The sequence below is a fragment of the Leucopleurus acutus genome (assembly GCF_964270905.1).
Source record: "Leucopleurus acutus genome assembly, chromosome: 8".
NCBI lineage: Eukaryota > Metazoa > Chordata > Mammalia > Artiodactyla > Delphinidae > Leucopleurus > Leucopleurus acutus.
In genome coordinates this window covers 104,904,538-104,920,505 of record NC_139151.1, presented here as the reverse complement: position 1 = coordinate 104,920,505, position 15,968 = coordinate 104,904,538, and the positions used below count along the sequence as shown (strand labels likewise).

Sequence of the window (15,968 nt, the reverse complement as noted above, 5' to 3'; positions counted from 1 at the left end):
AACAAAAGACTTTTGATTGCAGACAGGAGGAAACAAACCGAAGAGCTCTTTGCTTCAAGGGAGAATCTTTCAGGAGTCACTAAGAAAAACCATACTGTGCTTGTAGGCTTGCCTGGAAAATGAAATATCTGCTAATAAGCTTAGTAGAGGGCCTGGGAATACCTAAGGGTCTGAAGGCATAAGGTTGACCTTAGCTGAACTGCTATGAGCCTCTTTCAGTTTCACAGTAAGATCCCACGACCGGAGTGTTCCTTCTGGGCAAATTCTTAGTCAGAAACTCTGGTATTCCCTCAAACCCTCACAAGGGAAAACAAACACCCATCTCCAAGTTTTTTGGCCCAAGGCTCCGAATTTTCTTTAGCCTTCCTGTTCAAGGAAACCTTAAAAAGCTCTTTCAGGACTCCCCAAGAGGGGAGGAATATTATTAGCCAGGCCTTCAGAGGATGGAGCTTGCGGGGAGTAGAGCACACAGGACACCTCAGCACTGGCGAGACGAGGAAGCAGAGAGGAAGGGGGTCAAGGAAGGCTAAGATGGGGCAGACACATAACCAGAGACGCCACTCTGGCCACAGACAGCACCCCAAAGGAGCTCCATTTGGAGGAAAGTATCTGAGGTCCACCAAGACTGAACCCCTGCCACCCTCAACCTACACGCCACCTTTCACCACCCAGAGTCAAAGCAAAGCCCTATCGGTGTTTAGTAAGCAATTTTTAAAAACCAAACCCCAGAAAACAAAGCAGGCAGCTCCCGTGAGTTACCTAGCTCTCCTGGGCACTGCAAGAGACATCTGAACAGAGACACAGAGCAGGGAGATCCTGAGAAAGGTTAGACTATAAAGGGGCATGTGACAACTTTATGGGGTGATGGAAACGTTCTGTGTCTTGTCTGTGATGGTTACATGACTGAATGCATTTGTCAGAATTCCTAGAAATGTATACCCAAAAATGTATACTTCAATAAACCTGACTTAAAAACAAACACAAGAAGTATACCTTGAGAGTGTTTCCCAAACATACCCACCTGCTTCAGAATCTATGGGATGGCATAAAAGCTCCCAGGGCATTAGAGAGGAATGCCTGTTTCAGACAAAACCACTAGGGAAAAAAACTCTGTGTAACAAAGCTACTCACACGCAGCAACTAATACTTCAAGTAATCTTGCCAATCAGCTAACGGAAATTTTCTAAAAAAGGAAATACTAAGCAATTTTACCCTCCCTCTAGCTCCAAGCACAAAGTGACTCTTTTCTTCCATGAGAACCCGGGTAACAAGGACAAAGGTGCTAATTAAGGAGGACTTTACTTTGTAATTCTTTCCCTTCAACTCCCCATTATTCTCAGAAAAACAGCCATTCAGAAAGGACCAAGAAGTTGCAAAGGCAGCAACAGAGGTGGGGAGTACTCCCAACCCCTGTTCTTTCAAGACAGGTAGAAAGACAGGGGGATCTAAAAGTAAATTACTAGAAAAATATCTGTTACAATTAAATAATCTGGAAGTCCCAAGAGAACCATTTGTAACTGTAAAGTGGCCTGTACCATGTAATTATATTATATTCATTGCTCCCTGTCTAGGGCAAGGGAGTATATTTTCTTCAAATTAAAAATCAAACTGAACTCCTATCAGAAAACAATTTACTTACTGTTTCTTCTCGTTCATTTCCCAGGCGTCAAGTATTCGTTCTATCAATTGACATTTTTGAAAGAGCTGAATAAAAAGGAACGTTCCAGTTTAACATTGACATAAATGTCAAAGTGTCAAATTTTTAAAGTGAAACAGAACTCTAGTTAAACAGAAAAGTGATACCTATCACTTTATACATATAACCCAGCAAGCCTAATACAGCTGTGAATTACTGGCTAAATCAGATGCACCGTGAAAATAAATTTACTCAAGGGCCCCAGAACACTACAGGGATTCAAGACAGGATCTATGCCTTTAGCAGTGAACCTACGAGGAAATAATATATTTCAAGTACTGCTACCAGTGAGCAGCTGACCTAAAGCAAAAGACAGGTTTTACTCTGAAATGGAATAAAGAAAATTATGCCTTGGCAAAAATTTAACTCACAATCCACAGCAATACTTGTACATTTTAAATGCGAGCAACACTTACTTCTCTATGAGCTAACATTACTGCATTCGTATTAAAAATAGGTGTGGCTTGCCAAACTTCCGCACGCCAATGGCCAGTGCTGTGGGCTGCATTATCGAATGTGCACAGCCAGTCTTATTCAAATGTCATTTGTCTTCCCCATCTACTTGGTTACTCCAGGTTAGCCTTTCCCATCTTCAAGGTTTGGGCGTAACCCAGTATGAGCTAGAGAATGTCACACAATCACAGAACTTCAGAGCAAGAAGAAACCTGAAGACTGACTTAGTAAAATCACCTCATATTTAACAAAAGAAAACAGACCCCCAGAAGAGGCTTCCTCGATACTGCATAAGAACTCACTTCTCCCAACTTTCAGTCATATATTCAGCACAGGAAATTAAAACTCTGGCAAGCCAAATAATTGGTTCAAATGTTTTCTGCAGTATTTAAATTTGCATTGTTCTTTTAATCTCCAAAAGATTTCTAAATCTTCAAATTTATTAATTTTCCCAAATAAGCAAGCCACTTAGCCTTTTTTTTTTTTAAAGTTCATGTAATGGTTAATTGTCCAGGATATGATTTACACAATCACTGGTTAAAAGTACCATTACAAGTTAAATATTCAGACTCTGAAATCTAACCTCCCACCCTTAAACCTCAATTCACTTCACACCTTAAGCAGAAAAATGCTATAACCAGGAGTGGCAGAAAAAAAGACACCAAGTAAGCTTACATGTTTCAATAACAAATTGTCACCAGTGGAGTCTTGATCAGTAATTGTGCTATTTTCTGTGTTTTCAAAAGGACTTGCAAGAATCAGTGCAATACAGATTTCCACTTGTGTGTGTAAAAAGTTATTCCATGTGTATTTGAAGAACATGTCCTACAAAAAAAGAAAAATAATGCTTTCTTTTATTCAGTCTCCTCCATGTTTAAGCCACTACCGCAACACATTCACCAAATAATGAATTAATAAAGTGAAAATGATGTGTTCCTAGTACAATAGGACAAATTAAAAGGAACACATTTTATTTTAAATGCAGTTTAAAATGCCTTCATAGACTAAATAGCATGGTATTTCCTCATTTAACATGTCAGAATTTGCATGGAAACTAACAGAGACCAACAATAAACACATAAAGACAATAATAAATTTCTCAGACAGAAAGAGAGTGTCTTTTTGTTTTCAACGTGACTAATACAGATATTAAGAGTTCAGTAAATTTCCAAAGAAATTTATGAGAATTTCATTTTGCCTCAACAAATGCTTACTGATGACTTCTGAGCAGCACACAGTGCTAGGTGCAACCTGGGAGACAGACAAAAATACGGTCTCCAATTTTGAGGTGCTCACACCTTAAAAAAAATAACCACTCGGGCATTCAAAACTCATAGAACTATCAGTGGATAGAGCAAAACAAGAAAGGCATGAGAGGTGGTGACGTGCGGAACTCCTGGAGGTGCAAGGGTTTTCCAGATTACCTGAAAAGGTAACAGTAGCACACACACAAAAAAAGACAATTCCAAAAAGCACAAATGCATCAAGTATGTATTCAGGATATCGCTGAGTCTTGGTTATCTAATCTCAAAATGAAAAGATAATGATTAATGATCCACTTAGGAGTTTTATCATATTAATCACTCAAAAGAAGCTCTAAGATTAACAACAGAATGAATTAACAATAGCTGTAAACTTACTACTAGGAAGATGAAAGACTAGTGATTGATGACTTCAGTGAGACGCCCGGAGACAGGATTAGGAAGTTATAACCCTGTCAGAGGGTAGGGCAAAAACTATGTCCCCAGAGGGCAAGGGTTATGCTGGCAAGGAAACTGCAATCCTGTAGCGTCTCATCTTTCTCCAAATGTGCCTGCTCTCTACGCCTTCTACTGCTGTCAATTTAACACAAAGCTGAAAAACAACTGAAGTATCTATCTCAGTGACACTAGGAAGAACAAAGGGAATGGTTGATAGAGCATGCATGGGTTTGAAACTGGATGTGAATTCAAATCCTGGCTCCACCACTTACTAGCCATGGAATGTATCCCCTATCTGGGCATGATCTGAAAAATCATGCCCAGGATCACATGAGAAATGTATATGAAGTTTTATACCTAGGATCACATGAGAAATGTATATGAAGTGTACATTCAATACCTTTCATGTAAAGAGCAAACACCCAGACTCTCCTTTGAAACACACGCCAAGTTCCCCCCAGTGTACAGTGTGGCCAGCGGGTGTACAGTGTGGGTCCTGGGAACCCATCTGTGCTGTGCAGAGGCAGGACAGAGCAAGCAGAGGCCCCGGGGCCAGGCCCATGGATCCCAAACACAGGCCTTGGAGCTGGGGAACTCAGGGGTCAGGGAAGTCCAGGTAATTCCTGGGCTCTTCTTTTTCCCTTACATTCCCTTCTGCTTCCACTGAAGCAGACTAAATCAAAAGATAGTCTCACACTAAATTGAAACAGTCTTTTAGACTCAAATCAAGACAGTGTCAGAGACCTCGTATACTATCTCAGTGGAAAGAAGATCAAAGCTTGTCCCTTGGCTAATTATGAAGAGAAAATAATGCTGTAAGCCCCAGTCGTTTATTGCTAATACAATCCCCTGAAGAGGGTGATTACACTCACTCTATCCTCCATACGAGACTGAGCTTCTCAAGGGAAACATCTGTCTTAATCATCTTCCAAATTCTCTAATACAGTTCTTTACGCACGGCAACAATAAATTACTACTGAAAAATTGAAAGCATTCAAAATTGATGATAATCTCAAGGGGAAAACTATATAAAAGACTGTTTACACTCGGACCAAGGAAAGTCATTGACACATACTGCAAATTTATGAGGTTCTACCTTCAGTTATGTATCCATAAAGTATCAAGGGCAAATTAAGACATCTTTCAGGGGATATCGTACCAATATGACCCCAATGCTATTCAGCTCCATAAGGTCCCCGTTGATACTGCTGGTATTTGTTTGGAGGAGGCTGGATATCAACCTAATCACATTCAACCGGGTGTTCCCCACGGGAGGGTCCAGCACGCCCCACGTAGTCTTCATCACACTTTTCTGAGGAAGAAAAAGCTTTCCAATTAAATTCAGTTCAGTAAACAAATAAAGGGTGTAGGAGTATGTACTAAGATACAACGCTAGGTAAACTAAGCCTGCAAACAACTTGGCCTAAATTCTACACCTGAAGGAAAATCCAAAACTCCTACTGATGATATCTTTAAGATATGATGAAATGAACATGAGGGAAAACAATTAAGTAACTTCCCTGGACTACAAATTTTATAAGAAGTCAAGTACCCCCTTGCCTTCAACATTGCAAACACCACAGGAATGAAGCAGAAAGCTACTGAAGTCCACGAAAAAAAAAGTGCAATATTCCAATTCTGACCAGAAACCTAAGAAACTAAGAAAAGTTACAAGTGGTTTTAGATCACAGTTCTCAATCTCTGCCAAATCTGTGATAAAACTGCAAACTCAGAAGTTGCCTCTGGATCACAACCTTGAAACAGGATCAACCTCAAACCTGTTCTTGTCCATAAAAGGGAGTTTCTATTCTCTGAAATCACAAAAGACAGACACAGAACATTCCGGAACTTCAGAAGTTTGGCAGGAAAGGATGATGACCTGTGACAACGAAGCGAGGATGCCCTTCTCCATGTCCTCGTCCACAGGGGATCCCTGCCCCCCTGCCTGCGCTCCTCCAGGCCCAGTGGAACTGGACGGCCCCCAGTTTCACTCCCTGTGGCACAGCTCTAATAAACACGGACCTACTCACTCACCACATCATGTAGTAAAAGCAGCCACAAGCTGAACTCACTCCTAGCCGTGAACAAGAGGAAGGGCAAACCAAACACTGTCTTACTTCCGAGTTAGGCCCAAGAAGAGTACCAGTGTGAGAATCCATCCATATTAGACGCTGCCTTTTTTGTCCACCTAGAAAGAAGACTGTGGCACCTGAGACACAGGTCAGGGGAACCTGGCCACACCCTCTCCTCTCACAGGACCTCCTTCCCCTCCAACTTCCACTTCTCTTCTCCTGAGCAAATCCTTCTCCTCTCCTTACTCTCCCTCCTCTTCTTCCCAGGTCTGGCACAAAGGACGCCACAGTTAAACACCAGCTCCCCCTCCACAAGATGGTTAAGTAAACAGAAAACATCTACTTTAGAAAGGAGACACTAGTCTACTAATTTCCCAGTAACTCGCACCGTAGACGTCACAGAGACACACTTTCCAGAGCCTGGGATGCTGGATGCAATGATGCAGGGCAGAAGGAAAAACCAAAGTGTAAGAACTAGTGCAGGCGGTAGAACTCTCATGGAACTGCCTTCCACCCTAGAGATGCCAAAAGGAAGAGCCTTGTCCCCTAAAGCTCGATCTGCGCCAACCCGAGGGGGTGGGGTGTCACGGAAGGACACCACTATGGACCCTGGACACCCCTCTTTTGGAGGTCTTCGCTGTCTGCTGTCTGTGCTTTCAGTGGCTGCCTGATTAACAGTCATTTCTGGATTAGCACACGGATGCTCCCGACAGAAAAACTAACACTCCAAGTCACATTCAGCCAACTACTTCTTAAATGAGATGCCTGTTCATCAGGGGGTTACACTGCTCCAACTCTGAATAAGACAGCTCAGTTTCAAAGGTCAGTTCCTAAAAGGTTAGCTTTTACCTCAAAGATGTGACAGTAACACGCTGTGAGAGGAAAACGACTGTACTGGCACGTAAGTATGCAGAATATAGAGGAAGAACAAAAAGCTGAGTTTCCTAAGCAGATGAGTAACTTACTTAATTTTAATTCTATTCTATTCATCAATTTAGATGCTATATATCGATAAAAGCCAATTAAAAACTAGCTCAAGAGCAATGAAAACAACTGCCCGTGTACCTTCTAATATGCTTTGCACATGGGAGTCACAGCCAGTCCTTTAACTCACAAGGTTCATCTACTTTCTAACAACAGCTGAAATCTAGCTACTGGCTGGTCAACGGGCTTCAGAGAGCTGCCTTACCTTGGGTGGCTCAAGCAGGAGTTCATGAAAAGATCCAAGTCTTCCTCGGATGGCTTCTAGAACGCTCTTGTTGACCGAACAAGCTGAATGACTCATGCCTGGTGGGCAGATCTCTATATGGCCTTCAAATCTTGAAACAAAGCAAGTTAATTTTATTTATTACTTCAGAACAAATCACTCAAGGTGCTCCGTATCAGCGTATAGGGATATACATAATAGCTATAGAATATATAGTGATTATATCAAAATTTCTGGAAGGATAGGAAGAGGGTGTAATAAAACCTTGATGGGGATCAGCCAACATGGTCTGAAATCCAAAGATGTACAGTGTCGGGTGAGAAATTATATCCATTTCTTCCCATTCTCTCCTAAACCTTTTAACTCCTTATACCTATTGTACTAATATCAGGTCTCTAACCAGAAAATCTGGAAAGCAGCAGGAGATCCCTGAATTACAGGACACATCACACTGCCTGCCACTGGAAGACTGTTAATAATAAACAAGCCTGTATTAGTTCTATACAGCTTCTTTTGACTAATCAACACTGCTTCCTATTTAAAAGTCTTAACTTACTCTTCTGCATAAAGCTTCACCTATACTCATTATAAACCACTCCTTTTAGAAAAACAATTACGAGTGGAATGAGACTCCCAAATCCCAATCAGTTTTAGAAAGCACAGGGGTTCTCAAAGTTTGGGGACATAAGGAGGGAGGGGTCTAAAAATGTGGGTGTACAATTCAGATTAAAAGATAAACCTGAGAGTGGTGTGTCAGTGCAAACTAGCGCTTAACAATGTAGCTGCTGGAGCACGACTGCCTGAGCCTGAACCCTGGACCTTCACTCACCAGTAATTCGTTCTAATATTGGAAAACGGGAACCACTGAAGAATGTCCCTCCCAGGACTGCTGTGGGGACCACGCTAATGTAGACAAAGGACTGAGGGCGCTGCCGGACACAGCTAACACCTAGAGAGTGGTTATTAGGGCTGTTACCCCAGGACTGCTGTGGGGACCACGCTAATGAGGACAAAGGACTGAGGGCGCTGCCGGACACAGCTAACACCTAGAGAGTGGTTATTAGGGCTGTTACTTGAAAATATTTCACACGGGCAAGTGATTTCTAAGAGCTACACGGAACAGCCTTCAGAAACTCAATTCCTAGAAAGGGGGAGTAGGTAGAGTAAAGGCCTTTCGCTTTGATTATAGTGCTTTTTAAATGTGTAGGGGTTTTAATAATTTATGTGGCCAAATATAGCGTTCTTCACTATAGTCTCTGTCCAGGAAGCCATACTTAAAAGTTCTTTACAATGCCATAATCCTATGAGTATTTGCATACTTTTCCTCTGGTGTTTTTCATTTAACTCATCTGGAATTTATTTTTATGCAAAACAGGTATAGACATGGTATTTTTTCCCCAAGTGGCGAGTCACTTCTAAGCCACATTTATAGAATGATCCGCTTTTCCCCACTTATGTGAAAAAAAAAAAAAAAAAAACCCATACAAAAACATATACTAAAATTCCTTAATCATTCATATACATTTTATTTGTTCATCTAATAAATACTTAGTGAGCATCAATTTATGTACCTGCCTTGACTCAGGTACTACAATCAATATCCATGGTGTTTCTCACATTTTAATCCTTTCAAATATATGTAAAAATCTGCCAAATCCAAAACAAAACCTGTGCTGATATTCCGAAGAGATACATGAAATCTGGAACACAGACTTGGAAAGGCACAAGAAGTGATGGCTGTTTGGGGCATCGGGAGTCTGTTCCTTTCCTCTCTGAACAGAGATCTACAGTCCAGATGCACGGTATCTGCATCCACGCAGCTCCCTCAACCACTCACCAGTTAAGGAAACTTTGCTTATTTACTGTGTGGGATGATTATGAATAAAGGGCACAAATATTCACTTACAAGTTTCTGTGTGACACAATTTTCACTTTTCTTGGGTAAATATCTAAGAGTGCTGGATAATATATTGCAATAAAGGTCTGTTTGTTAAAAAACTGCCAGGCGTTTTTAGGAGATGGCCGCATGACTTAACATCCCAGTCGGAGAGTGTGAGGCTTCACTGTCACCAGCACTGGCTGTTTGTTTGGTTCAGCTGTTCAGTGGGCTGAATGGTCCCCCCACAAAACGTATGTCCACATCCTAGTCCCCAATCTGGATGCCTTTTCTTTCTTTCCTGCCTCACTGCACCGCTAGGGCCTGTAGCATGAGGCTGAATAGAACTGGTGACGGGAAATATTCTTGCCATGGTCCTTGATTTTAGGGGCTATGATTTCAGTCTTTGCCCATTAAGAATGATGGTAGCTATGGGTTTTCTTTTTGTTTTTCAGTTTCCAAGTTCCCTTCTATTCCTAATTTGCAGAGAGGTTTTATCATACAAGAATGTAATGAAATGATCACATGGTTTTACTTCTTTAGTCTGTTGGTATCAGTTATACTGGTTGATATTTATTAAAGCTATTTTTGTGAAGCAGTTTTAAGTTCACAGCAAAATGGAGGGGAAGGTACAGAGACTCCCATATACCCTCTGCCCCCACAAACGCACAGCCTCCCCATTATCAACATCCTCTACCAGAGTATGTTTATTACAATCCATGAACCTACACTGACACATCATCACCACCCAGAACCCAGTTTACATTATGGTTCACTCTAATGGGTTTGGACAAATAATGACATGTATTGGTCACTATGATATTATACAGAGCATTTTCACTGCCCTAACGGTCCCCTGTGCTCCACCTATTCATTTCACTCCCCTTGCCAACCCCTGGCAACCGTGATCTTTTTACTGTCTCCACAGTAAAATATGACATTTTCCAGAATGTATGTAGCCTTTTCAGACTGGCTTCTTTCACTTCTTTCTTTCTTTCTTTTTTTTTTTTTTTTTTTTTTTGCGGTACACGGGCCTCTCACTGTTGTGGCCTCTCCCGCCGCGGAGCACAGGCTCCGGACGCGCAGGCTCAGCAGCCATGGCTCACGGGCCCAGCCGCTTCTCGGCATGTGGGATCCTCCTGGACCGGGGCATGAACCCACGTCCCCTGCATCGGCAGGCGGACTCTCAGCCACTGCGCCCCCAGGGACGCCCTCACTTCTTTCTTTTTCATTTGCATTTAAGGTCCCTCCATGTCTTTTCATGGCATGAGGGCACATTCTTTTTAGTGCTGAATAATATTCCACCGTCTGGATGAACTACGGTTTATTTATCCACTCACCTACTGAGGACCTCCTGGCTGCTTCCAAGCTTTGCCAAGTGTGGATAAAGCTGCTGAACAACTGTGTGCAGGTTTTTGTGTGAACCTAAGTCTTCAACTCCTCTGTGTAAATACGAAGGAGCACAACTGCTGGACTGTATGGTAAAAGTATGTTTAGTTTTCTAAGAAACTACCAGACTGTCTTCCAAAGTGGCTGCACCATTTTGCGTTTCCACCGGCAACAAATGAGATTTCCTGCTGCCCTGCAGTCCTGCCAGCACTTGGTGTCGTCAGTTAGGTCCACTGAATTGCTAGTACTGTGCTTCTTACTGATTTCTGTCTAAACGTTATGTCCATTTCTGTTAGAACTTTACAAAAAAATTTAGATTTACAAAAAAATTGCAAAAATAGTACAGAGTTCCCATGTGACCCATACCCAGTTTCCCGTTATTATCTTTCATTTGTCAAAATTAATGAACCAGTACTCACACGTAAAATCCATACTTCATTCAGATCTCCTTGGTCTTTGCCTACAGTTGTTTCTCTGACCCAGAACCCGCCGAGGACACCACACTGTATTTAGCTTTCAAGTGCCCTTAGCCTCCTCTTGGCTGTGACAGTTACTCAGACTTTCCTGGTCAGGTACTTTGCAAATGTCCCTCATTTGGGGTCTGGTCTTAACATTTTTCTCATGATCATGGGTCTTTGAGAGGAAGAACACACAAGTAAAATGACATTTTCATTACATACTATCAACACAACAGTGCTGGCTGCTGACTTTGATTATATGGCTGAGGAAGTGCTGGTCAGATTTCTCTGTCAAACTTGACAGAGTAACTGTCAAGTTCTCATTTTATTCTCTCTTCATACTGCACTTTTTAGAAGGAAGTCATGAGGTGCAGTCTACACGTCAAGAACGGACAGTCTTTTTCTTCCTCCTTGAGAAGGGATTATGAACTATTTGGAATTCTCCCACAGGGGAGGTTTGTCTCTTCACCCTCTCTTACTTATTCAGTCACTTATTTATATCAGTATGAACCCATGGGTATTTTATACTTTGTGTTATAAAACAATACTGCCTTATTTTATTGTGCAAGTGTTCCCAGCTCTGGCCACCGGGAGCTCTTTTAGTTGGCCCGTGCCCCTCTCACACACCCGGTGCTGTGGGTTTTCTCTCGGAGCGCGTCCTTACTGTCTGCACCACAGGATGCTCCACACTCATCTTGTATACTTCTTAGCCCAGTTGCAGAACCAGCCACTTCTCCATGAAGCCCTGGTTCCTTTACTGGAGGATGGTATGAGAAACTGAGATCTGGGCACACGGTTACTTGTTCCTGGTGATGCTTCATGACTTCTAGGCCTCACAAAGCAACTGTCTTCCTGGTTTAACTCTTCATATTTCAGTATCGGTAACTTCTAGTGTCCTACACTGATCCTTTCCTCAACTATGTCAAAGTTTACAAATGAGCCCAAAGGCATTCTTCCATTTCTGTTGTAGTTTTCATTTCTAGCATTTGTGTATGATCTTCCATATCTGTTAAAATTCTCCATCTGTTCACATATTGCTCACTTTTCCCACAAGCCTTTAACACATTAATCATAGTTATCTTAAATTGCCTACCAGATTGTTCCAACATTTTTGAATCTAGTTCTCCTGACTGCTTTTTCTCTTGAGAGTTCAGTTTGTTTGGGTTCTTTTTATCTTGCTTCTTTGTCTTGCAATTTTTTAGCTGTGACGTGGACATGCTGTGTAAGACAACAGAGACTGATATAACTAGTATTTGCAATGGATACACCCCTTTTTTTCTAGGTCTTTAGTGTGAGGTTTCTGGATCAATTTATAGTCAGCAGCTGAGTTAGGTTTGGGTTTTGTTGTTCCTATGACTGACTTCTCTCGGCACATTGAAGACTTTAAATGTGTCTCAAGTCACTTTGTATTTATAGTTAGGGATGGATTGCCAAGGTTTTCTCAACTTCTGCTCTGCCCCTGGCTGAGGTTCTTCCCTTCAAGCCTGCTCCTGTGCTGATGGCCTCCTTCCACACTGCAGCCTTCCCTCCACCAGCACGCTGCTCTCGTCACTCGATGTGTGGTGGCCTGGTGGGGAGGACCGCTCTGTTGTTCAGGTTCAGCCTCAGTCTCAGGCAGCGGAAGTGCTCATGGACCTCAGGGGTGGGGCCCTCTCGGTGATCCTGCCCTTACCTCAGTGGTAGGGGCTCTCTAATAGCCTGGGCCCTGAAAAGTGTCCCTGCTTGTCCTGTGGGGCAGAGACATTTTCCTGGTCCCTTCCTCCTCATCGAGTCTTTAGGGTTACAGGGTTTGCTGCCCTTTCGCCAGTGGCTTCAGGGTTTTATTCAGCAGGGGCGGGAATGGAGAAGGACCCTGCTGCTGTACTCCGCAGCCCTACTCTGCAAGGGAGGCCTTCTCAGGGCTCTTACCCGGCCTCCAGTACTTCCTGAGCAGGGCTCGCAGGTATGTGCAAAGTCCTGAGTCTGTAGTTCTCAGGGTGTCCTTGCTCTCCCTGTACCTGAGGCGCTTTGGGCGTTACATAACCTACTATTATTCTACGTTTATAAAAAACACATTGGAACTATCATTTTTTTAAGATGAAAAATGAAACTGTGTATCAAAGTACCTCAGTTCCTCAGTAGAAGATAAGAATTATATTGTGCACTAACTTACCCTTTCTCTCCTTTCTTTCCCGGACCGGGGCACAAACCCGTGTCCCCTGCACTGGCAGGCAGACTCTCAACCACTGCGCCACCAGGGAAGCCCTCTCATTACTTCTTGAGTTTTATTAAAATAATCTGGAATTTACTGGGGTTTTTTTTTCAACATTTGACTTATTCAATTATTCATTCTTAACATAACTTTCATAGTCATATGAATTGTCACATTCCTATCTGTTTCATTTATCATTACTTTCACCAACATATTTCCTTATCTTAAGTTCTTTATTCTACCTTATTTTTCTGCTTGGCTTCGGTAAAGTCCATCTTCGAGTAATCTGGCCCAGGTACAGGACACGGATGGGACACTGAGGTCCATACGCTTGAAAATGCCTCCTGCCCTCACACAGCAACAAAAGTGCTTCAGGGTCACAATCCTGCCCCCTGTTTTTCAGTGTTTAGTTAGCTTTACAAATGACATGTCTGGCAACGTGATTTGCTTTGTAGTTAACCCACTTTTTTCTTGTCCAAATATTTTTAAGATTTATCCTTTATCCTAGGGATTCAGAAATCACATAAGGATAAGGCTAAGATCTCAGTTGTCCACCACCCCTCCACCTGCCCCTCTTTAAAGTTAATCGTGCTTAGTATTTGATAAACCTTTGTGGTCTGAGGATAAGTTCCTTCTGATCAGAAATTCCTTCCTGTCATTTATTACTGTATCGTCTCCATTCTCAAGACAGAGTTGTCAATATAAATCTCGCAGCACCAGCTCATGTGCTTTTAAACCATTTTGAGAGATGATGCAACTGCCTTGCAGCATGAGTAGCAAGATAACAGTCCTGTATCACCTGATTAATACCTTAAGTTATTGGTTACGCTATTTAAAACATGATTTACCAGGGAAGACACAGGCAAAGTCAAAACTGCAGATACAACTCCAAATGACAACAGAGCTGAAGCAGTGCTGCCACACTGCCCTTCCATTATCACTAACCAGAGATTAAAGAACCAGAAATAGAGATGAAGACTTTGGGAAGCAGGGATTGGTAAGGCTGTGTTTACTATTTTGCTGGAAACCAAAATGACATCACAAACTAAATCCAGAAACACTGGATGGCTAAATTTTCATATGCTGACAGCAGACCGTGTCTCTCCTCCTCTTCATGCCCTCTGCTTTACTGGATGGATCCAATAGTGGGTAAGAAAATACAAATTCTAATCTCTAAACCACATGTTCCCAGAATGCAAACACATACATACCTCTTCAAATTCTCATTCTCCAGAGAACAATTAGGAAAACTCTGACAATTAATAAGTAAATTAGCTTTGGGTATAAACTGTAAAGAATAATATGACAGGGCTTCCCTGGTGGCGCAGCGGTTTAGAGTCGGCCTGCTGATGCAGGGGACGCGGGTTCGTGCCCCGGTCCAGGAAGATCCCACATGCCACGGAGCGGCTGGGCCCATGAGCCATGGCCGCTGAGCCTGCGCATCCGGAGCCTGTGCTCCGCAACGGGAGACACCACAACAGTGAGAGGCCCGCATACAGCAAAAAAAAAAAAAAAAAAGAAAGAAAAAAATAAAAAAAAGAATAATATGACAAATATTAATTGACTTGTCCAGAGGCACATACATAGGGAAAACAAGACTATATTTCTGATTCTGAAACACACAGCACAAAGTTTTCCTTAAGGCCTCAAGCCACCTGCCCGTCCATTTTTAAACAGCCTAATGAACTGTAGTTGCCTCATATGTGAAACCCCGGAAAAAAACCACCCAAAGCCTCAAGTTAGCAAGCACTGGACAGAATCACAAGATGGAAAGAGCCCTGAACTGCCACTTGGAGGAGAGCTGCATACAAACCAGGAACACCTATTTTCAATTTTCATAAGCAAGAAATAAGCTTCTCTTGTGTTTGAGCCATTCTGTATGGGTCTGACTTATTATAGAAGCATTCTGGTAACTACTACAATACCCCAAATGACTAGAATCCACATATTGCCAATAGTGTTTACCAAACCATATAGTTCAACTACATCTATGCATCCCATTCATATAAAACTATTTATATAGTAGAAAAAGATTCAACACCTGAAATTCACGGGCATGATACTGTAGCGATCAACCAACAACTTAACTCTTAGCTTTTAAAAATTCTAAAAGCAAAACCAAATGGCTCATTTCGCAAGATAGAAAGGAAAACTTACGTTGGTCGCCGTGTCTCAAGTAAAGCCAACAATATCTGGACTGCGCTGACTATGGCCGATTCATTCTTCTCCTTGTGGAAAATATTTGATAGGAGCTGCTCTATGATTTCTTGCCTAGGAAAACAAATCAATAGTCAAACGCTAATTGTAACATTGTTTAACACAAACAACTTCGGAGAAAAAGATCATGGTATCAGTAAGACAAGTATAAAAGAGTTCAACCTCACTTGTGCATATTTATTAACAATATTTTATGTTTAATATATCTATAAGGAAGGCCAGTGATCTTGCTTATCATATATGTAACACAGACATATATATATATATATATATTCCTATCCCCTCCCCTCAGCAAAGTCATCTGGGCCCTGCTTGCCTTTGCCAATCTTGTTGAAAGCCAACAAACACCTCACGACTGGAAGTCACCTCCTACTCAGATGGTGGGGACGGGCGGTAAAAAGACTCGGAACCCTTCAGTCCCACAGAAGGAGGGGACTTTTTACAAAAGAAACCATAAATGTTTTCCCACAAAGGCATTCATGTATAATTAACAAAGATCTAAAACAGATACAAGATAACATCACTTGCTGCACTGTACTCTACAACTAAAATTTGGTAAACCAAAATAATGTGGTAGCAGTGAAATGGGTGTGACTGAACTACTGCCCCAAAAGTATTCTCCACAGGCTCTTCCCATGACACCCCCCAATACACGTATACAAGGTCACAATTAATGTAGAATACAAGGGTAACCTGTTAGGTGAATAAA

The 15,968-nt window shown here is 42.0% G+C and overlaps 1 protein-coding gene across 10 annotated transcripts in view; it reads right to left on the bottom strand.

Annotated features, from left to right (window-relative positions):
• The window catches only part of PPP6R3 (protein phosphatase 6 regulatory subunit 3), a 126,619-nt gene that overhangs the window by 40,036 nt on the left and 70,615 nt on the right, over nt 1–15,968 (bottom strand). For all 10 annotated transcript variants that reach the window (XM_082845386.1, XM_082845390.1, XM_082845387.1 and 7 more), the window contains 5 exons: nt 15,200–15,313; nt 7,111–7,240; nt 5,009–5,161; nt 2,825–2,974; nt 1,640–1,704 (listed from right to left, as the gene is read on the bottom strand). In XM_082845386.1, coding sequence (XP_082701512.1) covers nt 1,640–1,704; nt 2,825–2,974; nt 5,009–5,161; nt 7,111–7,240; nt 15,200–15,313 — 612 coding nt within the window. The remainder of the gene's footprint in view (nt 1–1,639; nt 1,705–2,824; nt 2,975–5,008; nt 5,162–7,110; nt 7,241–15,199; nt 15,314–15,968) is intronic.